The sequence below is a fragment of the Tenrec ecaudatus genome, chromosome 10 (genome assembly GCF_050624435.1).
Source record: "Tenrec ecaudatus isolate mTenEca1 chromosome 10, mTenEca1.hap1, whole genome shotgun sequence".
NCBI lineage: Eukaryota > Metazoa > Chordata > Mammalia > Afrosoricida > Tenrecidae > Tenrec > Tenrec ecaudatus.
The window spans coordinates 66,816,625-66,840,149 of record NC_134539.1 but is presented as its reverse complement, the minus strand read 5'-3'; the positions used below and the strand labels follow the sequence as shown (position 1 = coordinate 66,840,149).

Genomic DNA, 23,525 nt, shown 5'->3' with positions numbered 1-23,525 from the left:
TTTAACATTTGCAGAATCCTTCAGCATTTCTAAGATAATTTTGTAAAATCTTATTTACACTGCAAAACAATCTTGGTTTTGTAGGATAGAATCGCAAAGGTGGGGATTGAAAGATGGAGCGCAACATAGGGAAAATTCACCAGGTGCCAGGCATTTGACTAGATGCCTGATATTCATTAAGTATTTTTAATCAAACACCTTTGTAAGGTTCTTGGATTGGGGTACCGTGGTTCTTGCTTCACGGTGCTGAAAGAATTCACATGGCAGAAGCATGTTTTAGAAGTAATCTAAGTGACTTCTTTGAGAAAAAGGGAAGTTTCAGGTTTTACAGTCTTAAAAACGCACCTTGTTTCTGGAAAGCATACAAGGCCACGTGGGAGTTCATGGCTGAATGAGGCAAACCACATGGAAAGAATACCGGAACAGGAGCATAAAACCAGGCTTGTGGAACTAGGAGATCCCAGGGGCCAAGCGGGCATGTGAGGCTGCGTCCCCTGCTTTTATTCCCAATCACTCCACTGGCTCGGGAAGGCATGGTTCAGGGTATTGGCTGATCCTACTGGCTGAGTTTAGACCCACACGGTGGCCCTCGCAGCTGGGCCTAGGGGCTTATCTCTGAGCATGCTCAGTTCGGAACTTTCCATAAGTGTCTAATGGGTGCCTGATTTCTTTCCAACCCCTTTGCTGTGGCCTTATGCAGGCACTGGGGAGACACCCCCACCCCACCGTTCCCTATCCTGGCTACTTAACAACATGAGGTAAATATTAGTAAAATTCAGTTTTGAGGGAGATTTCATTTACTAAGCCTGAAAAAAACAAACCAAGCAAGCAAAAAAACCAACAAGCAAACAACAACCAAAACAGCGCAAAAGCATACCAAATTAAAATAAAAGCATTTCTGTCAAGTTGGTTATGACGCATAGGGCCCTCTGAAACACAGTGGAACTGCCTCGTAGAGTTTGCAAGGGTGGGATCTTTATGGAAGCAAACTGCCACCACTTTCTCCCACAGTGTAGCTGGTGGGTTTAAATCACTGACTTTTTGGTTGGCAGACAACACTTTAACTAGTTCATCACCAGGGCCTTTTACTTAGACTCCTAGAAGTTAAAAGATATGCTCACCAGTCCAATCTTTTCTACTCTTAGTCTCGCTCCCCATTCCTCCAACCTGCTATTGTGTTGACTTCTGATATGATAAGAATTCCATACAGGATGCCCAAAGTTGGAAGGCTTTTATGATTGGTTAGTGGGATTTGGTGCTATTGCAAGCCAAGTGCAGTGACAACAGTGTGGGCAACGGAGAACCTGGAAGAAAGGGTAAGCAGTCTAATCGCTACCTTCTACATGCTCCCCTGATCACAGGGCTTGGAAGATCAGCACAAGTGTTTAGAGGAAGACCTCCACAGCCCAGAGATATGGATAATGCTGAAAATACACATTCTCCAGATAAAGAGATTTCTTCACAGTTTCCCTCCATTAAAATGCTACTCTAAAGCTGTCTCCTACAAGTGCCTGGCTCCTTGCTCTACAGCAGTGGTTCTCAACCTGTGGGTTGTGACCTCTTTCAGGATCAAACGATCCTTTCACAGGGGTTGCCTAAGACCATTGGAAAACACTTTTTTTGATGGTCTTAGTAACCGAGACACAGCTCCTCTATCCATCTCCAGGCAGGTCTGCCCACATGCAGCTACACTCACATATGAATACCCGGTGTGATGACATCATTAATCCAACCCCATCACATATACTCCATACAAATACAGGTGTATGTGACAGAGTTGGCGCCATAATGTACTTATGCTGACCAGTCACATGTGTAGAGAGCAGCTACTGTGTAGAAACCAGCTGCTGTGTTGAAAGCAGCTACTGTGTTGAAAGCAGCAGTATTGAAGGTAAAATGGCACTTCATGAGTTATAATTACTTGGTAAATGTAAAATCATGTACTGTAAAATCATCAACTCCTGCAAAGAAAAAAAATATATGTACCAGGGGGATTTAATCTGGACACTGATCAGTCTTTTTATATTCAGCTGTGGTTATGTTAAATTTGTAACAATGAAAATACATCCTGCATATCAGATCTTTGCATGATGATTCATAACAGTATCAAAATTACAGTTATGCAGTAGCAACACAAGTAATTTTATGATTGGGGGTCACTACAACATGAGGAACTGTATTAAAGGGTGTCAGCATTAGGAAGATTGAGAACCATTGCTCTATAGCTGGAGAATGTCTAACTTTAAGAGCAGTCAGATTCTTTCATCCCTCCCAGTCAGCAATCTGCTCCCTTTGTCTCTTAGATGCCCTATACTTATGAAGTGTTCCCCTAGGGAGCTCAGGATATCCAAAATTCACATATTGCTCATTCTATATCTATGTGCTTAATGGAGGCTTACAAGCCTCATCACTAGATAACCCCATTGTTGAATAAACTCAAGGGCTTTTCTCCCAATAGTGGAGCTAGGTCCCCTGTGCCTCACTCTCCCGTCTCATTTCTGTAATTGTGTGGTCGTCTCCTGAGGACACCATTCATTTGTGGGGCTGGACCTCACACAACAGAAAGCTAGATCAACAGAATTTGTGACTAGTCACCTAACACAGTGTAATATGGTGGTTAAAAGCATACTACTGGTAGTCATGAAAGTTTGGGTTCAAACATGGACACAACATCTGTTAGTTGTATGATGTGCAACTTCTTTTACATCTTAAAGCTTCATAGTCACACAGTTATTATGAAGATGAGATAAAATAATGTAATGTGAAATACCACCACTTGTCTGTCAGTTTGTCGTACTCTGGTGACTTGTGTGTTGCTGTGATTCTGGGAGCTATGTTACTAGTATTCCCAATGCTAACAGGGTCACCCAAAGCGAACAGGTTTCAGCAGAGCTGCCAGACTAAGAACGAACCATGAAAAGGGAACCACCTGCCCACTGCGGAGGAAATAGCCACCGAAAACCTTATGAGCATGGAAACATTGTCAGATACTGAAGTCTTCCGGTATGGAAGCAGATCATTGGTTCCTCCAGTCAGAAGGCACCTCAAAATGTGCCCGAGGAGGGATTGATTTCTTGAAGTGGAGTCAACTTGGTGATGTGAGCCGGGTACAGGCTGTGTGAATGGGGCTTTCGGGATCTTTCTTTGTGGATACAGCATGGCTCGAGGTAAGGAGAAACAGCTGCTAATGATCAGAACTTGGAATTAAGAAAATTGGAAAGTGGTTAAAAATGAAATGGAATGCATAAATACCAATATCCTAGGCATTAATGAGCTGAAATGAACTGGTTTGGGCCATTTTACTATGCCCGGAATAGCACAATCAAGAGGAATAGGGTGGCATTCATTGTCTAAAAGGACACTGCAAAACCATTCCATGAAGTAGGATGCTTTCAGTGAGAGGATTGCATCTATCTGTTGTCTTCACGGAAACCCAACTGCTAGGTTCTTGGGTGGTAAACCTCAGTTCTCGCTTGGCAATACTGAAAGAATCCAGGTGGCTTGATGAGGGAAAGGGAAGTTTCAGGTATTAGTGCCTCAAAAAGTACACACTGTTTCTGGAAAAGGTACAGGGCCACACAGGGACCATGCAGAAGCTCGTGACTGACAATGGCCACTTCCGGAGAGCGCGAAAACCAGTGAAAAGAACACCAGAAAAAGAGCACGGAAACCCCATGTGCAGAACCAAGAGCAGGAAATCCCCAGAGGCCAAGAGAATGTGCCCTAAAGGGCCCACAGGTGTTTATGCTCCGCCCTTGGGAGAGATTCCCACCATCTGCTTGCAGAGCACACCTGCAAGAAAGCCCTGCCCTCAGCCCCTGCTACTTATCTCCTCTTGTGCCCATGAACTGGAGAGGCTTGGTTGAGGGTATTGGTCAATCTTATTGGCTGAGTTTAGGCGCACCTGTATGATGTCATGTTGCTGGTGCCTAGCATTGTGTGTGGGCCCAGGTGTCTAATTAGTGTGCCTGATTTCCCTGCAACCCCATTATTGTGGCATGGACAGCTAATTTTCATTTATGCAGGCATTCCGTGGTGACAAGCCCCCTTTGTCCCTAATCTAGTGACTTGTCACAATCAATACAACTAGTATTCAACTTTATGCACCAATCACAAAAGCTAGTGATGAAGAAATTGAAGACTTCTACCAATGACTTCAGTCTGAAATTAATTAAGCATGCAATCAATATGCATTGAAAATTATTAGCCATTGGAATGCAAAAGTTGGAAACCATGAGGAAGGAACAGTAGTTACAAAATATGGACTTGGTGATAGAAATGAAGGTGGAGATTGCATGATAGGTTTTTGAAAGACCAATTTAAAAAGAGGAATTATAGAAAGCAAAGTATTGTGGTGGCCAAAAGAAACATGCTTAAGTAAGATTTAATTTAGATAGAAAATTGGTTGATACATACAGCAACAAAACTGTGGTTTTAAGGGTTATTCTTTCTCCAGGTAAATAATTTGCATCCCCAACAGATAAAACTAATTTGCATTGCTATTGGAAGTTGTTCTCAAATGGAGGTGATTTTGCCCTATAAGAATATGAGATTTTTTTATTGTTACAAATGGAAATGTAGGAACCACTGACATCTAGTGGCTCTAAATATCTTTCAATGCACAAAATAACCCCTATAGCCAAGGATTAACTGAACTCAAATGTCAATGGTATAGAGGTTGAGAAACCCTGGTTATAAGTTTCTACAATTTAACATCTAACTTTATGAGAGCTATTATTCTAAAAATAAATCTAAAAAAAAGGTACATACCCATAGAGAACTGGATCACCACTGAGTGGACCTGCTAGACAAGACTCAGAGAAGTCTGAAAAGACATGTAGAAATCCATTCTACGTATTTCCAAGTTTGGAAAATCTTTTCAATACTTGATACTATACTTAACACATGAAAGATGTTCAAGAATGAGTAGTTTTTAATACTAATCAACAGATATTAGGGAACCCTGGTGGCGTAGTGATTTCATAGTTGGTTGCTAATTGAGAGGTCAGCAGTTCAAACCTACTACCTGCTCTGCAGAAGCAAGATGTTACAATCTACTGTCATAAAGATAGATCTACGGTCTGGGGAAGCTTGTGGAACAATTCGACTTTGTTGTACAGGGTTGCTATAGCTGGTGTCAACCTGACAGCAGATTTTGTTTCGGTTTAGGTCAATTTTCAAATAAGCACACAATAAAATATACAAGGGAGTGGTAGAGGTTGACTCTTGAAGAACATTACGCAGGCATATTCACAGTTGGAAATAATTTTCTAGTTGGATTACTCACCGTGGTCACTTTGATGATGTAAAAAAGTATTTTCCACTCAAATTTCAAACTAATAGACAGTAAAGCAGACTTTTAAAACAGTATGTGGTGTTCAAAATATCTCCATAAATCCTAGACTCATAAAACTCAAACCTCTCTCCCTGCCTGAAAAATGGTACTGCCAACTTGAGAGTATCCACTTCCTTTAGGAAATTTAATATCTGTTTTATAAAGAAGCATGATAAAGTAAAGATCATAGGATTGCAGGCTGGGACTCTTTTGGTTAGTCAATTAAAAAAATTCTATGTTAAAATGGGCTGTCTATAGTATCCCAGAGATCGGAATGACAAAGGTTAAGGGGAAAGAAAGATTCCCATAGAAGAAGTAGCTTGCGTGGGGAAGGCGTGTTCGCTGCTCTGAAGTAGAGAAGGGAAGGCGCGAGCGAGGAGAGCGGTACTCTGTGTGCTCTGAAAATCCTTGCTCATGGATTACTTGGCTCATCCTGGCACACTCAGCTTGGCTGTCGGAGTTGCCTGTGGCATGTGTCTGGGCTGGTGCCTCCGCGTACGCTTTGGAATGATTCCCAAAAGTTCAGTGAGAGAGACAAAGAGACCAGAACTGAAGCCAGCATCTTAGGAAAGAGTGGAGAATACAAAATGATTCTTGTGGTTCGAAATGACTTAAAGATGGGAAAGGGGAAAGTCGCTGCCCAGTGCTCTCACGCTGCAGTTTCTGCCTACAAGGAAATTCAAAGAAGAAACCCTGAATTACTCCAAGAATGGGACTACTGCGGCCAGCCCAAAGTAGTGGTCAAAGCCCCTGATGAAGAAATTCTGATTGAACTGTTGACCCGTGCCAAAAAGCTGTAACTAACTGTAAATTTAATTCAAGATGACGGACGTACTCAGATTGAACCAGGCTCTCGGGCTGTCTTAGGAATTGGGCCAGGACCGGCCGACCTCATTGACAAAGTCACTGGTTATCTAAAACTTTAGTAAGTAAATTTTGTATGATCCCTCCCCCACAGTCATATTCAATCAATCTGTGCCTCCCCATCCCCCAAGTCCAATCAGCAATCCATGAACAGAATATTGTTCCACTTGTTCTATCAAAAAAAAGAAAGATTCCCAACATTATGTTTTTAAAATGTTTTTAAAATAATTTTTATTAATTATGTTTCTTAAATAATTGCAGCCTGTAACTGCAGCACTCTGGGTCCACTGAGTAGAGAGAAAGCACGCACTACTGCGAGAGCAGTGGCAGTGCATTGTGGGAATTATCACCTCCTGAGTGGGAGCGAGGCTCCTTTCCTGGACAATGCACTTCAAGGGCATTCACCACTTATCTGTCAGGGGAAGCTTGTGTGTTGCTGTGACACTGAACAGGTTTGGCATGAGACTAAGAAAGATGAGGAAGAAAGGCCTGATGTTCTACTTTCAAAAATTGCCCCGCCCCCCCAAACTTTATGAAATACAATATTATGCATGGTGTCTTCTGAGCCAGGGGCTGACTCAATGACATTTAAGAACTATAATATGTTATAGTTCTTATTTATATGACTACTAATAACAACATATTATTAGTTAATTATTAACTAAGGTTCTTATTAACAATCCTCAATTATTAAGAGAGGATTGGCTAGTAAGAAGTAAAGAGAATGCTAAAGAATGCAGACATAAGGAATAGCCACTACTCTTGGGCCATGGAAGACCCCCCATCACCTCTCCTTACTCCACTGCCCCATTTACTGCTTCATGAGTGAAATCCACACCTGTTGGAGAGGGCACAGATGTGGCTCACTGTAGTTCCGTGATGGGGAACTGGTTGGGAATCCATCCTCTTGATGTTCTGAGAAATCTGTCTCTAAGAGTGCATACCCCCTACCCCCCACTGAAGAATTTATTTCAGAGGATAGCACTGAATCTGCAGCTCCAGGAGAGGGACATATGTGATCAGAGCACAAAGGAGCAAATATAGGTGAGGAAGAGAGAGTGGAGCACATCCTGCCCCACCAAGCCTTGAAGAGATATTTCTGGTCAGAGCAGCCAATCCACAGAGAAGACCATATGGCCGGCCCCACTATGAGACAGGACATCCCTCACTGACACAAAACCTTACAGGGGACAACAATGGAGACACAGTGTGGGAATTCTGCCCGATCTGATCCTACCACACCGAGGCAAAACACTAAGGGTGTGCAACAGAACAGCAAGGGAAACAGAGCAATGAAGTCCCCAGGGAACACCAAAAATAGATTTTGGGGCTAGGACTTGGCACCCCATCAGACTTGACCAGAAAACACTCCTAAAGGTAAACAAACAGTCCTTGAACTAACTACAAGCTTTTCTTTCTTGTTGCTGTGTTTTGTTTTATTGTCACTGGCTTGTTGTTGTTGTTTTGTTTTATTTTGTTGCTTGGTTTTGCTGTCTTGTTTTTGTGCACTTTATTATCTCCGCAGGTCTGTCTAAATAAGATAGGCTGGAGGAGAAAACAACAGGACCTATAGTTCTGGGGGGACATGAGAGAGGGGGAGATGGGGGGAAAGGAAGTGGTGTTAACAAACCCAGGGACAAGGGAACAACAAATCGGTGGTGAGCAGGGTGTAGGAGGCCTGGTAGGGTATGATCAAGGGTAATGTAACCAAGAGGAATTACTGAAACTGAAATGAAGACTGAGCATGATGGTGGGACAAGAGGAAAGTCAAAGGAAATAGAGGAAAGAGTTAAGAGGCAAAGGGCATTTAGAGGTCTAAATAAAGGCATGTGCATATGTAAATATATTTATATACAAAGATGTGGAAATAGATCTATGTGCATATATGTATAAATTTACTATTAAGGTAGCAGATAGACATTGGGCCTTCGTTCAACTACTCCCTCAATCCGAGAACACTTTGTTCTATTATAGACTGGCATTCCATGATGCTCACCTTCCCGACACAATTGCTTAAGACAGAGTGGGTGCATAAGTAAAGTGAAGAAAGCGGATGGTGCCCTGCCATCCAAAGATATAGCGTCTGGGGTCTGAAAGGTTTGAAGGTAAACAAGTGGCTATCTAGCTCAGAAGCAACAAAGCCCACATGGAAGAAGCACATCAGCTGGTGTGATCACGAGGTGTCGAAGGGATCAGGTATCGGGCATCAAAGAACAAAAATCATATCATTGTGAATGAGGGGGAGTGCAGATTGGGGACCCAAGACCTATGTGTAGGCAACTGGACATCCCCTTACAGAAGGGTCACGGGGAGGAGACAAGCCAGTCAGGGTGAAGTATAGCAACGATGAAACATACAACTTTCCTCTAGTTCCTAAATGCTTCCTAACGCCCCCACTATCAAGTTCCCAATTCTACCTTACAAATCTGGCTATACCAGAGGATGTACACTGGTACAGATAGGAACTGAAAACACAGGGAATCTAGGACAGATGATCCCTTCAGGACCAGTGCTGAGAGTGGCCATACCAGGAGGGTGGAGGGAGAATGGGGTAGAAAGGGGGAACTGACTACAAGGATCTACATATAACCTCCTCCCTGGGGGATGGACAACAGAAAAGTGGGTGAAGGGAGATATCGGACAGGGCAAGATATGACAAAATAATAATAATTTATAAATTGTCAGGGGTTCATGAGGGAGGGGAGAGCAGGGAGGGGGAAAATGAGGCGCTGATACCAGGGGCTCAAGCAGAAAGCAAATATTTTGAGAATGATGAGGGCAATGAATGTACAAATGTGCTTGACACAATGTATGGATGTATGGATTGTGATAAGAGTTGTATGAGCCCCCAATAAAATGATTTTTTTTTTAAAGTGCATGGGAAAACTATTCTTAGAGAGGAGTGTCACTGTAGGTACCCCACTACTGCTGCCGGCTCCTCTGTGTTGTTGGTTTCTATGCACTGGAGGGGCCAATGCTGGAGTAGGCACCTGGCATGGAAGGAAGCAAATGGGAACTTGAAGAAAAGCACATAAGTCGTGAAAATCTCTCCTCTGTCCTCTACTGACCGTGTCTATCACTGTGCCACAAAGTAAACTACTGCAAGGGCTCAGTTTCATTTTCAGATGAGGCAAAAGGGGAGGTTTTGGAATGAAGAGTCCATGAATTGGTAATTAGCACAAGAGAAATTATGCAATATCTTCATTGGTTTTTGTTGTTGTGCTGGTGAGTCATCTCCAATTCATGAGGATCTGTGTACAACAGATCAAAACCTTACACGGTCCTGTACCATCCTCAAAATGGTTGAGATTGAGCCCAGTGTTGCAGTCACTGTGTTGGCCCATAGCCCATTTTACCAAGCCTGAGATCCCTTTACAGGTGCAGATCTCCCTGATAACAAGTCCAAAGCACATAAGACAAGACAAATTTTGTCCATCCTCACTTCCAATGAGCATCTGACGCTACTTTTTCCAGAACAGATGTTTGTTCTTCTGGAAGTCCGTCGTACTTTCAGATTCTTTGCCAACACCATAGTTCAAATGCACCAGTTCTCTGCACTCTTCCTTATTCATTGTCCAACTTTCACATGCATAGGATGTGACAGAAAATGCCATGCTCGAGTCAGATGCACGTTAGAATTCAACGTGACATCTTGTTCGTCAACACTTTAGAAAAATCTTGTGCAGCAGTTTGTTTGTTCAATGCGACACACTATTTTATTTCTTGACTTGCTTTCATCAGCATTGGTTTTTGATCCACGTAAATGTATTAAATCCTTGATGTTGTCTATTGAATCAGTTGGGACGATTTTTGTTCTCTGGATTTAGTTTCTGATTTTGAATTTTGGCTTTCTTCACATTGAATTGTGATCCATACTGAGGACTTCAGCCTGTGATTTTCATCAGCAAGTCCTTCTTCAGAGGGTGATAATTTCAGGATTAGAGTGTAATGTGGGCCTTGACAAGTGACAGTATAATGTGGGCCTTGCTGGGTCTGCAAACTACAATTTCTACAGTGCTGTTGTATATGAGCCCTGGTGCTACAGGTTAAGCATTAAGCAACTAAACAAAAGCGTAACAGTGTGAACACCCAGGCTACTCTACAAATGAGGAGTCTGCTTCTGTAAACATTCAGAGCCGAATCCACTAGACGACCGTGGGTTTGCTTGTGGTGACAGTTGGGTTCTGTGACAATTCAGCTCAGTGGTTTGGAACTTAGGACCTGGTAATCCCTCAAGGTGTGAACTCTCAGTGTAATCCACTCCATGAAGTGATCCCATGGGGGCAATGTCAGGGTAACTGCCCCTAACACATCATCACAGGTCCGGTAGGTGCAATTGTACAGTGACAATAAGTAGAGTATAGTAAAGTCATAGAGAGCATGAGAGACAGAGGAGAGATTAGAATAATGGAGTCAGGCACATTTCATGGGAGAATGCTCATCTCAGTCTCACTTGATGGTCCATGTGGAGGAGAGAGAGATATTTATTGCTAACCAAGGCTTTTATATTCTCTGGGGACATGCAAGTCCCCTAATTACAGGTGAGGACATCACAGGAAAGGGTTGTACTATAGGTAATACAATAATGGGAGGGGGTGATCTAGGGGTATCCACGCAATAGGAAGAGGAGGGATTGGGGGTACATATGTGTCAAGATGGGCAGATCCTAGATTCAGGATGGCAGCCTAACTCTGGATGTCACTGAGCTGGTTTGACCTGCTCTCTGGCTCTCCATAGAAACCATTATCAGTAGTGTGCAAACCCCACCTACTGGGACCAGACTGATGGCTGCAAGCCTTTAGGGAGTAGCCCATTGTCCTTAACAGCAGGGTCCTACCTGTGGTGGAACCAGACAGTAGTCTGGCAGCTGAATGCCTTCAGGGAGGTAACTAGACAATCATTTACCATTAGCTACAAGCAGTGTCCTAAGTCTAACATATATTTGGGGGAGATGACTTGGGAGAAATCTTTCTGTTTCCCACAGGGCAGCAATTCAGTTCCCAGATTTCGGTAGAAGTGCATCCTCCTTACTCAGGTCTCAGCCCTGCTGCAGTTGAAAGAGAATTTCTTTGGGTATGTGACTAGATGTGCTCTGGATGTTGCATTCTGTCTCATGGGACTCTGGTTCCTTGAACTTGAACCTGTCATGTTGCCTGCTGCCCTTGGATTCACCTTACTCTGTAGCCCCACGTCTGATCTGCTGACATTGGATTCAGATGCATCTGTCTCCACCAGGCTGGGGTCTTCCTGCTTTCTGGTTTGTCAGCCCCAGCAGCTGCATGTGTCAGGAAAAGCCTGCAGCCTAACATTTGATCCATGAAGTTGAACTGGTCTGGACTGACTGGCTTCCACAACAGTGTGAGCGACAATGATACATCTATATTGTTGGTTTTACTCCTCTGGAGAGCCAGCCAACCGTAGTTATCGCTGTAAGGAACCTTGGGGCTGCAGAAGCTAAGGCTCTGCTGCTAACCAGCTGCTTGGTAGAAGGAAGATTTGGCAGTATGCTTCTGTCAAGATTAAACCAAACTCCAAACTCACTGCCATTGAGTCAATGCTGACTCATAGCAAGCCCCCTGTGGGTTTCTGAGACTGTGTTTACAGGAGTAGAAAGCCCAGTCTTCCTCCTGCAGAGTTGCTGGTGGTTTTGAACTGCCAACCATGCAGGTCGCAGCCCAATGCATAACCACTGTACCACCAGGCCTCAGCCTTAGAAACCTGAAGGGGAAGTTCAACTCTGTCTTATAGGGCCACCAAGCCAGAATGGACTCAATAGCAACGGACTTGGGTTGGTGGTTGCTTTGAGTTGCATTTCAGTAAATGCTGGCTCATAGGAACCCCGTGCAGGTAGAGTAAAATGTTGTGATCTTTCTAAAGATAATCCCTGTCTCCCAACGTGCCATTGGCTGGGTTAAAAAACCAGCCTGGAGGGTAGTCGATGAGCACATCCAGGTGTGCCAGCGATCCTATTTCTCCTCTACGGAGCAGAACGTTTGCAAGTGTGGTCCCTGGCTTAGCAATGTCAGCATCATCTGGGAACTTGTTCCAAATACAAATTCTAGGGCCCCACACCCAGCATACAGAATAAACCCCGGGGATGGGGAGCAGCACCATATGCTTTCACAAGCCCTCCCAAGGAATTCTGAAACAAGCTTGTGCCCGAGGACCGCTGCTACAGCGGGGAGTTCTGGAAACTTGCTCGTACGGGTTCGAAGGGGATAATTGATAAGACTTATTTGAGACAGCTTTAGTCTTTCACTTTTTAAAAATGAATTAATTATATTTTTGCTTTTCACTTTTTATAATGCGGATGGTGCCGAACAAGGCAGCATTGTGTTCCATGCATACTGGATTACCACAAATCAAGGCTGACAATTTACCTTCTCTGGGATCTGGAGACTCTCAGGGTACATATTACTCTATCTCCACTTTTGAACTGATAGCATGTTCTTTTGGTAAGCAATTCTGCTCTGGATGCCCTTTGCTGTAGGTCACGTTGCCCTGAATAGGATCCAAAGGCTGCAGCTGCAGTATTCTTCCATTTCTCTGTGTGCATTTGATCATATGTTAGTCTTCATTTCCACAACTTTTCCTGTATACACTTTGCTAACTGCCCATCCCTGATGGTATGCGGAGAAAGGAGCTAGAGTTAAACACGGAAGCGTGGCTGTACAGTGACGTGAGCTCACATTAGCTCACCACTGCTCCTTGCCCCACAGGTGACCTCATGGGTTGGCTTGCCTCCTAGACGAGGTTCCAAGAGGCCAGAAGAGAATGGTTCATTTTTCACTGACACAGCTATGGCTTTTCCTGACTACATTCGAGCAGGGAGGGGGAGGAGAGGGGGGGAGAGAGAGAGAGAGAGAGAGAGAGAGAGAGAGAGAGAGAGAGAGAGAGAGAGAGAGAGAGAGAGAGAGAGAGAAGGCATTCGGGTACATTCTTCACCTGCCATTCTTTCCTCCAACATTAAAAATGGACATGTGCAGGCTTGAGAGGTCTAGGGGCTTCTTGTGTGGCCCCACTCCCACCACTCACTAACTGCATGGTATTAGGTAGCTTACCAGCTCTGGTTTCAATTTGCATACTGAAATATAGAATCTTGGCCCAGCTGATATCATGCTAGCAGTCTATGACTCTACCAGACATGTCCTTAAAAGGTAAACAGTTGGGGAACCAGTGGAGAGGTCTGAGGGGCAGGCCCCAATCCCAACTACTATGTGGACACCTGCCCCTCTCCCCCAAAGAATGTATTTCAAAGGACAGCATTGAATCTGCAGCTCCGTGAGAGGGACATATCTGATCGGAGCACACGGGAGCAGATGAAGGGGGATGAGGAGAGAGTGGAGCACATCCTGGCTCACCAGGCCTTGAAGACAATGTTCCCGATTAGAGCAGCCAGTCCACAGAGAGGACCACATGGCCGGCCCCACTATGAGACACTACGTCCCTCACTGACCCATAGGCTTACAGGGGACAACACTGGAGACACGGTGTGGGAATTACGCCCGATCTGATCCTGCCACACGGAGGCAAAACACTAAGGGGGTGCAACAGAACAACAAAGGAACGGAGCGACGAGGTCCCCAGGGAATGCTGAAGGTGGACTTTGGGGCCAGGGCATGGTGCGTCAACAGACTGGACTGGAAAACACTCTTAAAGGCCAACAAACAGTCCTTGAACTAACTACAAGTTTTTCTTTCTTATTGTGGTTTTTTTTTTCCCATTGGGTTGTTGTTGTTTTGTTGCATATTGTTGATTGGTTTTGCTCTGTCTTGTTTTAGTGCATGTTATTATCTCCACAGGTCTGTCTAAATAAGATAGGCTGAATGAACCATCTAGAGGAGAAAACAACGGGACCGACAGTTCCGGGGGGACATGGGAAAGGGGCAGGTGGGGGGAAAGGAAGTAGCAGTAACAAACCCAGGGACAAGGGAACAAGAAGTGATCCAAACCAGTGGTGATGAGGGTGTAGGAGGTCTGGTAGGGTGTGATCAAGGGTAATGTAATCAAGAGGAATCACTGAAACCCAAATGAAGACTGAGCATGATAGTGGGACAAGAGGAAAGTCAAAGGAACTAGAGGAAAGAGCTAGGAGGCAAAGGACATTTACAGAGATCTAAATAAAGACATTGTGTTGAACAGGGTTCTCTAGAGAGACAAAACCAGATTGCTAGTAATTATATATAAATATATTTATAAAGATAGATATATAATACAAGAAATGAACCGTTAAATTATATACAGATAGATAATACAAGAAATTAACAATTAAATTATAAAGCACTGAGACACTAGCAGTCCTTTAAGGCTTGAGAGCCGCCAGTTGCCAGTCCCTTTCTGTAGAGAGAGCTGGGCTATATATACCCAGGCAGCAAACAGCAAGGCAGGTCACCAACTGTCACCAACTGTCGGTCCCCAGCTCCAGAGACAAACATTCCAATCATGTGTGATTAAAGGGACCTCAACTTACAGCCACACAGTCCACAGGCTAGGCATCCCACAGGTAGTGTACCCCTTTAAATTGAGGCACAGAACAAGCAAGGTGAGGCTCACCGAGCCATTTATCCCTCCACCCTTCAATTAATCCTACTTGTGTTTATCAGCCAGGCTGGCACAATAAACTATCTCAGATATGTACATATGTAAATATATTTATTTATGATGGGGAAATAGATCTACATGCATATATTTATAGGTTTAGTATTAAGGTAGTAAAAGGACATTGGGCCTCCACTCAAGTACTCCCTCAATGCAAGAATACTTTCTTCTATTAAATTGGTATTCTATGATGCTCACCTACCTGATATAACCACTGTAGACAAAGCGGGTGAATAAGCAAATGTGGTGAAGCAAAGTGGATGGTGCCCGGCTATCAAAAGATATAGCGTCTGGGGTTTTAAGGGCTTGAAGGTAAACAAGTGGCCATCTAGCTCAGAAGCAACAAAGCCCACATGGAAGAAACATACCAGCCTGTGCGATCACGAGGTGTCGAAGGCATCAGGTATCAGACATCATCAGAACAAAAAAATCTTATCCTAGTGAATGAGGCGGGGAGTGCGGAGTGGAGACCCAAAGCCCATTTGTGAGCCACTGGACATCCCCTTACAGTAGGGTCTTGAGGAGGGGACGAGCCAGTCAGGGTGCGATGTAGCAATGATGAAACATACAACTTTCCTCTAATTCCTAAATGCTTCCTCCTCCCCCATTATTATGATCCAAATTTTACTTTACAAATCTGTCTAGACCAGAGGATGTACACTGGTACAGACAGGAACTGGAAACACAGGGAATCCAGGGCAGAGAACCCTTCAGGACCAGTGGTGTGAGTGGCGATACTGGGAGGGTAGAGGCAGGGTGGGTTGGAAAGAGGGAACTGACTACAAGGATCTACATGTGACCTCCTCCCTGGGGGGTGGACAACAGAAAAGTGGGTGAAGAGAGACGTCAGATAGGGCAAGATATGACAAAATAATAATTTATAAATTATCAAGGGCTCATGAGGGAGGAGGGAGCGGGGGAGGGGGGAGAGGGGAGGGAGGGGGAAAATGAGGAGCTGATGTCAGGGGCTTAGGTGGAGAGCAAATGTTTTGAGGATGATGAGGGCAATGAATGTAAAAATGTGCTTTACACATTGATGTATGTATGGATTATGATAAGAGTTGTATGAACCCCCAATAAAATGAATCTCATTCTCTCCTTCTTTAGTGATTAGTGTGCACTGGAGATGGAAGAATGCTCTGTTTTCAAGCACATTTATCGAGGTATCATTTATATGCCATACATTTTACGTGAGCTAAGTGTAAAATGTAATGAATTTTTTGGTAAATTTCCAGAGTTGTTCACCATCACCATAATACAGTTGTAGAACATCTCCAAGTCACCCTGATGGCTGTGTCTGTTCACAGTTAATCTTCTTCCCTCCCCAGAGGGAAGAGACCCATCTGTTTTCCATCTCCATAGATTGTCTCTTCTGGACATAGTATGCATGAAAGACCCGGGCTAATTATTGGGAATGCCCTAAGATAGAAGCATACAACATGTGGCCATTTGTGTCTAACACCTTTCCTTCAGCACAGCGCTTTTGAGGTTCATGCATGTTGCAGCAGTGCCTTTCTCATCAATGGCATTTCATTGCACATCACATGTTCTCCTTTTCCAGGTGATTCTGCTTCCCCCCCATTGTTCATAAGGCTGATGGGGACCCTTGGGACAGAGAAAACTGCCACATAAGGATTCCAAGGCTGTCAGTCTTATGAGAGAAGACTGCCACCGATCTCTCTAGAGTAGCTTGGCTCCAGTTGCTGTCTTTCAGTCTGCAGTTGGGCAGGTAACCACACCACCATCAGGCCTTAACTTCATGGCAATGCTTGTTATTATTATTGATCCTAACCATCTACTGGGTGTCCAGTGGTATTACTTTCTATATCCCTACCATGTCCTATATGTTCTCTGTGGTCAGAATTTACTGAAAGGCAATGAGTTTGGGGTTATTAATGATCAATGATGTTGGGCAAGTAGCTTATTAAAGTACTGTTATCCAACATTAGCCTAACTATATCCCTGCTAGTCATTAGCCTAACTCATGCCAGGTTTGGCCTTTTCTTTACTTCAGTAGCTGTGGAATTTTTTTAACTTTCTGTATTGCTCAAAGAGAGATGAATATATAGCGTGTGGACACTTGGAAAACACTGTCTGGAGGGTCGTTAAGTCATTGAAGGAGAGTGTGCATCTGAAATGCTACTACTGATGTTTTATCTGAGTTGACCTGTGTCCTGGGTAATGCAAGACACCTGGAAATGTATGACTTCCCAGGAGTGTACATGCCCGTGGAAAACCATGTAACTCTATGGACTCTGGTCAAAGTGGAGCTCAGTAAGACAGCAATGCATTGCTTTGGTGACTCCGCGCTGGTGTCACCTAATCAAATTTCTCTCCTGCAAAGAAAGAGTTGGTGAATTGGCTCTGCTGCTCTAAGGTATGAACCTTTATTAGGGGTAACAGCATCTTTTTACGACTCTATCATTGCGATACCTTTCAAACCCATTAGGTTACCACTGTCACAGATATTTCCACCTTTTCAGCAGGTCCCAAGAAATATGCAAGGGAATTATTTAGAGGGCACAGCAAATAATTCTCTGATAGCAAATTTGAAACTTAGGCACTGAAATCTTCTCCCTGCCTCAGCACTGAAATTTGGAATTTAACACACACAAAACTACACACACTTTTTAGCTTTTAAGAATCAGAATTAAAAAATAAAAACTTGTTAGTTTCTTAGAAACAGTCCTTTTTGAGTTCACTAAGTCCTCTTCTTTAAAAGGGGAGGATTTTTGTGTGCTACTTGTTCAGTCACTTGGTTACATTTTTCACAATATGTGAGAAAAGAGAATTCTTTTCTATCCTTGGTGTTATGTATTAAGTCCTCTTTTAAGAAGCCCTGGTACATAGTGGGCTATGCATTGGGCTGCTAACCATAAGATCAGCGGTTTGAAACCACCAGTCAATCCTCGAGAGAAGGATGAGGCTTTCTATTCCTGTAATGATTTATAGTATCAGAAACGCACAGCGGCAGTTCTACTCTGTCCTGTCGGTTTGCTAGGCATAGCAAATTGGAATTGACTCAATGGCCGTAAGCTTGAAGTGTCTTCTGACACTTTCCCTCATCCCTTGTGTTACAAAGCACAATGAAACTTTAATACAGAGTTATCCTAGAAAGATTGAGGTTACTTAACCGCAGACAGTGAAGACATTTCATCAGCGTTGCTCCTTGTCAATATGTAAGGGCATGTGCCAGTCTAACCATACATCGCACCACGGTTTGAGTTGGCATAATCAAGAGACTTTCTCTGACCTGTTCCCACCTGCTCTGAAGTAGGCAGAAAAGACAAGGGCTGTGCAAAGATGCCCACAGAACATGCAAGCACTCTGTCGGGTGAGGAGAAAGGGGACGAGGGCATTTCAGAAATCCTTGAACATTTGGAGACAAGTGAGGAGTCCTATCTACGCTATGCATTCATTCTAAAGCAAGCGCCTACTGTTTTAATAACACAAATGTAAGCTTGATGAAATGAAATGTTCCAGGATTAGAAGAGACTTGAAGACGAAAAATTGATCCTGACCTCCTGCATGTAAACGCAAAGGCAGGCCCTCCGTGCTACACATTAACGGGGTAACTACTGTTATATGTGACTTTAGGGCTTTGGTTTGACTGACACACACACACACACACACACACACACACACACACACACAATCTGTAACAAAGCCTCAACACAGATAAGCAATACAGCGCTCCAGTGATGGTGACCATGATGTTGGGTTGGCTGCTGCGAGGCTCTCACAGCGCCCCCTGGTGTCACAGGGTAGAACTGCTCCATATGTTTTCCCAGGTTGTAGGTAGTCCTTTCAGGGGTAGAGCCCTCGTGGTATTATGGTTACGCTTTGGGCTGCAATCCAGGGACTGAAGTTTGAAAGCACCAGCAGGTCCTTGGGAGAAAGTCTGACGTTTTATACCTATAAACAGTTACAGTCTTGGAAACCCACAGGGGCAGAAGATTTTCCTATAAGTTCGCTGGAGTCCGCACTGACTAGATGGCAGTGAGTTTTAGAATCTTTATGGAAGCGGATTGCAAGGTCTTTTGCTGGACGGGTTCAAACCACCAATTTGTCTGTTAGTGGCCGAGCACTTCAACATTGTGTTCCATCTCTCGTGGAAGAGGTAGACCTCGGTCCTTGGCTTTGCACGAGGAAGAATTCACACTGACGCCTGGCTTGTGATCCAATGAGTTTATGCGCGGGACCGCATCCCGGCTGCGCTGCACTGTGTGTCAGAGATGCTGGGAGAGGGAAGGCCAGAGCAAACTTCTGACTTTTCAAGACGCCCCCCCATGCCCCCTCCCACTGGGAGGCGTGGTCGATGGTACTGGTCAACCCCATTGGCTAAATTAAGTTCACTTGGCCCGGATGGGCCAATCCAGGTGTAATGCCCACGGACGGGTACCACCCTGTCCTTGCGGGAAGTTCGGACCTCTGAGCCTGTGTAACGGACACCCCAGTCCCTGTGCTCGCTACCAAACAATTGCACCACCGGGGCTTCTTCCAGTGGTATGAGACATAGCGAAAATCAAAATGAAGGAAAACAAGTGAGGTTATAGTAAAGTACTGATTTATTTAATATGATCGCTACTTCCGTCATGCTGATATTTAAAAGTGGTACACTAATATGGGGGTAGAATAGAGCAATAGTTTCTAAACCAGCGGTTCTTAACCTGTGGGTCGCGACCCCTTTGAGGGTCGAATGACCCTTTAACAGGGGTTGCCTAAGACCACTGGAAAACACAAATATTTCACAACATATAATTATATATTGTTTTGTGATTAATCACTATTCTTTATGTTTAATTATGTTCAATTTGTAACAATGAAAATATATCCTGTATATCAGATACTTATATTACGATTCATAACAGTAGCAAATTTACAGTGATGAAGTAGCAACAAAAATAATTTTATGGTTGGGGGTCCCCACAACACAAGGAACTGTATGAAAGGGTCGCGGCATGAGGAAGGCTGAGAACCACTGTTCTAAACCAATATGGTAAATGTTGTGACACCCAAACTGTCTGTATACACACAAATGCAAATCTACACAGACACAGGGACATTCACGTATATACACAGTGTGTTGTGTACAGATACTGTATATGCCATGAACTTTCTTTTTTACTCTGGGTCCCAGTCAGAGGCGTTTGAAAGCCATTGATATGGAGGACTGAGGCGTGGTTGTGAGCCACGCTTCATCGGTGTGGTCTCCGGAATGAGAATGGCATGGATAGCTAACTATTTACTTCCAAATGTTGGAGAAAAATCACACAGAATTAAAAGCAAACAAACAAAATGCTGTCCTGGAGGGTGGACGGACAACAGAAAAGTGAGTGAAGGGAGACATCGGACAGGGCAAGATATGACAAAATAATAATTTATAAAGTATCAAGGGTTCATGAGGGAGCGGGGAGTGGGGAGGGCGGGGGAAAATGAGGAGCTGATGCCAGGGGCTTAGATAGAGAGCAAATGTTTTGAGAACGATGAGGGCAATGAGTATACAAATGTGCTTTACACAATTGATGTATGTATGGATTGTGATAAGAGTTATATGAGTCCCTAATAAAATTATTAAAAATGCTGTCATATCCTTGGTTAAGATTCTTGAATATACTCCTTTGAGGCCCATAATTTACCCATTAAGGATCCAGTTTATTCATTCTTCATGCAGTTCCCGGCAAACCTGGGGAATAAATATTAATAGAAATTAATGGAAAATTCCAATCCTCATTTTATAAAAGTTCTCATTAACAGCAGGATATTAAGGATGTTAAGATTACAGGGATTCTGGAGTAAAGAAAAGCAGAGGTAGTCCTTAAAGAATGAAATAAAATCCTAGTCCTGTTCTTTTATTCCTAATAATTTTAGGTCCATCTTAAGATATCATGTTTCCACTGTCATTTGTAATTCAGTATAACACTCCATGATTTAAGGAATAAAACAAAGCTTGCTAGCAAGAGTAACCTGAAAGGTAGCTGACTGTAGTGTAATTATTTTTAACAGAACAAGTCATTTGATTTATTATTCAAACAAGCTTCATTTGTATTTGTTTAGCTTTCTGTCTCTGTCCTTGTACCTTCAACACTTTGACGATTTTCTGCTCCTCAATAAGGACAACCCGCTGGAGCCTGTCTCGGACACATTTGGTACCCATGGACCCACCATAAGCCCTGCGGATGTGCTTTTTGGTTTTGGACAACCTCATGAGAACTTTGGGGCTCACAACACGGACCCCTCGCAGGTGGCCTGGGCACACGCCACATGCAGATGTTGGCACTTTCCCAACCTTCTGTGTATAAAGGCAAACAATTCTATTACCAGGGGTTCAGGGCAGCCTGGTTTTGTTAGAGGCTGTGTTGTAGGTGAGCCTACACTGGTAGGTCAGACGCTGACCCATTTTGAATGCCTCTACACTGCATTCCGGAAGAGGAAGAAGGTGCCAGAGAGTTCAGAGATCAAATCGGACTTGTAATACTTGTTTTGTAGCATCATCCTTGATTTAGGGACAGTATTATTAGCTTTAATCTGTTTACTTAACCTAATGAAGTACAGTTAAATACTTGGTGACTGTGGTTTAGAAACCCAATTATATATTGAGTCAGGGCAAGATGGCAACTGTATAGCACTCGTGGGAGGGACTGCAGAGACCAGTGCGGAGGGGCCATGGCGAGGGATATCATACACATCCAGACACAAGATTCTCAGCATAAAGTAGACACAAATTTGTTAAAGAGCAGCAATGCAGGCCAATAGATGCCCCTTTGTCATTGGTCTCAGCTTCCCAGATTTCTCAACCAATTTTCCTGGTCCTGGAGCTAGGGTGCCGCTCTAGCCTGGCTGCCGGGACAAAGCTCCCCGTGATCAGCCTGGGGTGGATACAAGCACCAATAGGCGTGGCTCTTGTCCACACCAAAGGAGGACCAGTCTGATCCACTTGTACCTCTACCTCCTCAATAGCAGGGATGTCACAGCCTACCAAGTCGTGTGGGATAACTCTACAGGCCATCTTGGAGTGGGCATACATAGTGAATAAACGAACTCTCCACCCAAGCCAGGGAAGTCTAGCCTCACTAAGCAAAGCTAATCCCACAATGTTGAGGTACAGCTTTGCATGGATCCCATGTTAAAGCACCCAAAAAGCACAGTCATTTGCAGACTACACGCCCCCCCAATTTAACGTGTTTCCTTAGCAGACAACACACATTAGCAAAGTATTAGCATAACAATACAAGTAGAAACTGGAATACCAGTTTTACAAAGCACAGGCAGGGAGTTCAGGCTTTCAGAGACAAAGGCTAAAAGGCTCAGGGCCCAGCAGCTGTTTCATTCCTCCCTCCTAAACCACCTAGGTGGGTGTGTAAGGTATTCCCTCAGCCCCACTTGATTACCTCCATCATCCCAAAGGAGCAAGCTATACCCCCTCTGACCTGATCTAACGGAGGAGTCCTTTAATTACTGGTAACCTAAATCATAAGAATACAGGACTCTCAACCATATCAGACCCAAATCATTTCCCTAGCTTTAACCTCACCCTACTCTGGTCTCCTAAAGGAGCACAAGGTGGTCAAACAACATACTAACCGATACTGTCTCCACCTGCTCAAAAGACCTCGGCTCCTCATAGCCCCGATTTCCCCCCAGGATGAGCTCTAGATCTCGGCCGTTCTTCTGTTGGTATTGTTGCTGTTTTATCATTCCTGTACCCTCCTCCGCTTTAAAATAAAGTTGTGCCCTATCCTTATCATTCATCCTTACTCAGGACTTCCCCTGTGTTGGTATATGTAAGGGCAGAAAAGAAATATTTTACCTTTTTGCTTTCAGTTGGTTTGTTTTCTCGTCCCTCAACACATCATCAATCCAGAAGTTACCACCCACATCAGTGACAAAGCTCCTGGGCCAAGCTTAGAGCTCAAACATACATGAATACCATTTTTACTTCTGATTCTAGTAGTATGTGTTCTACTTTTATGTTTAATACTTTTGTCTCTTTTCCTTCTTTAATTTTAAAATCTAAACTTGCGTTCCACAGCCCCCTTACATCTTTTTTCCCTCATTTTTCTTATTAGTCTTTTTCTTTTTCATCCTCATAAAACCCAAAGCTGACACTACACTTGCTTTTATTTCTTAAATATTATTACTCATTCCTCCATCATTTCAAAAACATAGCATTTTGGGGGTCTGATTTATTTTCTTTTAACCTACCAATTAACACTACCCGCTCCCTCTTTTGCTTCCTTTATAATTTCTTTTTGCCACAGAGCTTCTGGTGGTTTTGAACTGCCAACCTTGCAGACTGCAACCCGATGGGTGTCCACTAGACCACCATGGCTCCTTTAATTTCTTTCTCAATCTTCTAGCACTTCCTCTTCCACTTTTTTGATCTCTCCCCTAACATTTAATCTAACATCTCCCCAGATAACTAATATACATTGTCTACCACCCCTCTACTGCACCACCTAACAGTTATCCATTTCCCTAACACCCCCAATAGTTACACCAGGATGTCACGGAAGCAACATAAGACATCAGTTTATTAGATTCCTCCACTGGGAAATACCTCTGTCCTTGGCTTTGGATGAGAAAGAATTCATGCAGAAGCCGTTTGTGATCCAAGTGGATTTTAATAAAGGATAGAAGAAGTTTCAGGCATTATAGTAACTGAACACAAGCACCCTCATGGCACTACACACCCAAACGTGGTGGCCTGAGGCCAGAGAGAGACACG

The 23,525-nt window shown here is 43.8% G+C and overlaps 1 protein-coding gene and 2 pseudogenes across 2 annotated transcripts in view; 1 reads left to right on the top strand and 2 right to left on the bottom strand.

Annotated features, from left to right (window-relative positions):
* The first annotated feature begins 3,587 nt into the window (after positions 1 to 3,587).
* LOC142458549 (peptidyl-tRNA hydrolase 2, mitochondrial-like) lies at positions 3,588 to 6,261 on the top strand (annotated as a pseudogene).
* Positions 6,262 to 19,366: 13,105 nt separating this feature from the next.
* Positions 19,367 to 23,525, bottom strand: part of NMRK1 (nicotinamide riboside kinase 1) — a 36,249-nt gene continuing 32,090 nt past the window's right edge. For both annotated transcript variants that reach the window (XM_075560530.1, XM_075560531.1), the window contains one exon: positions 19,367 to 20,483. In XM_075560530.1, the coding sequence (XP_075416645.1) occupies positions 20,464 to 20,483 (20 nt within the window). In that variant the 3' untranslated portion in view covers positions 19,367 to 20,463. The remainder of the gene's footprint in view (positions 20,484 to 23,525) is intronic.
* LOC142457995 (large ribosomal subunit protein eL34-like) lies at positions 20,728 to 21,358 on the bottom strand (annotated as a pseudogene).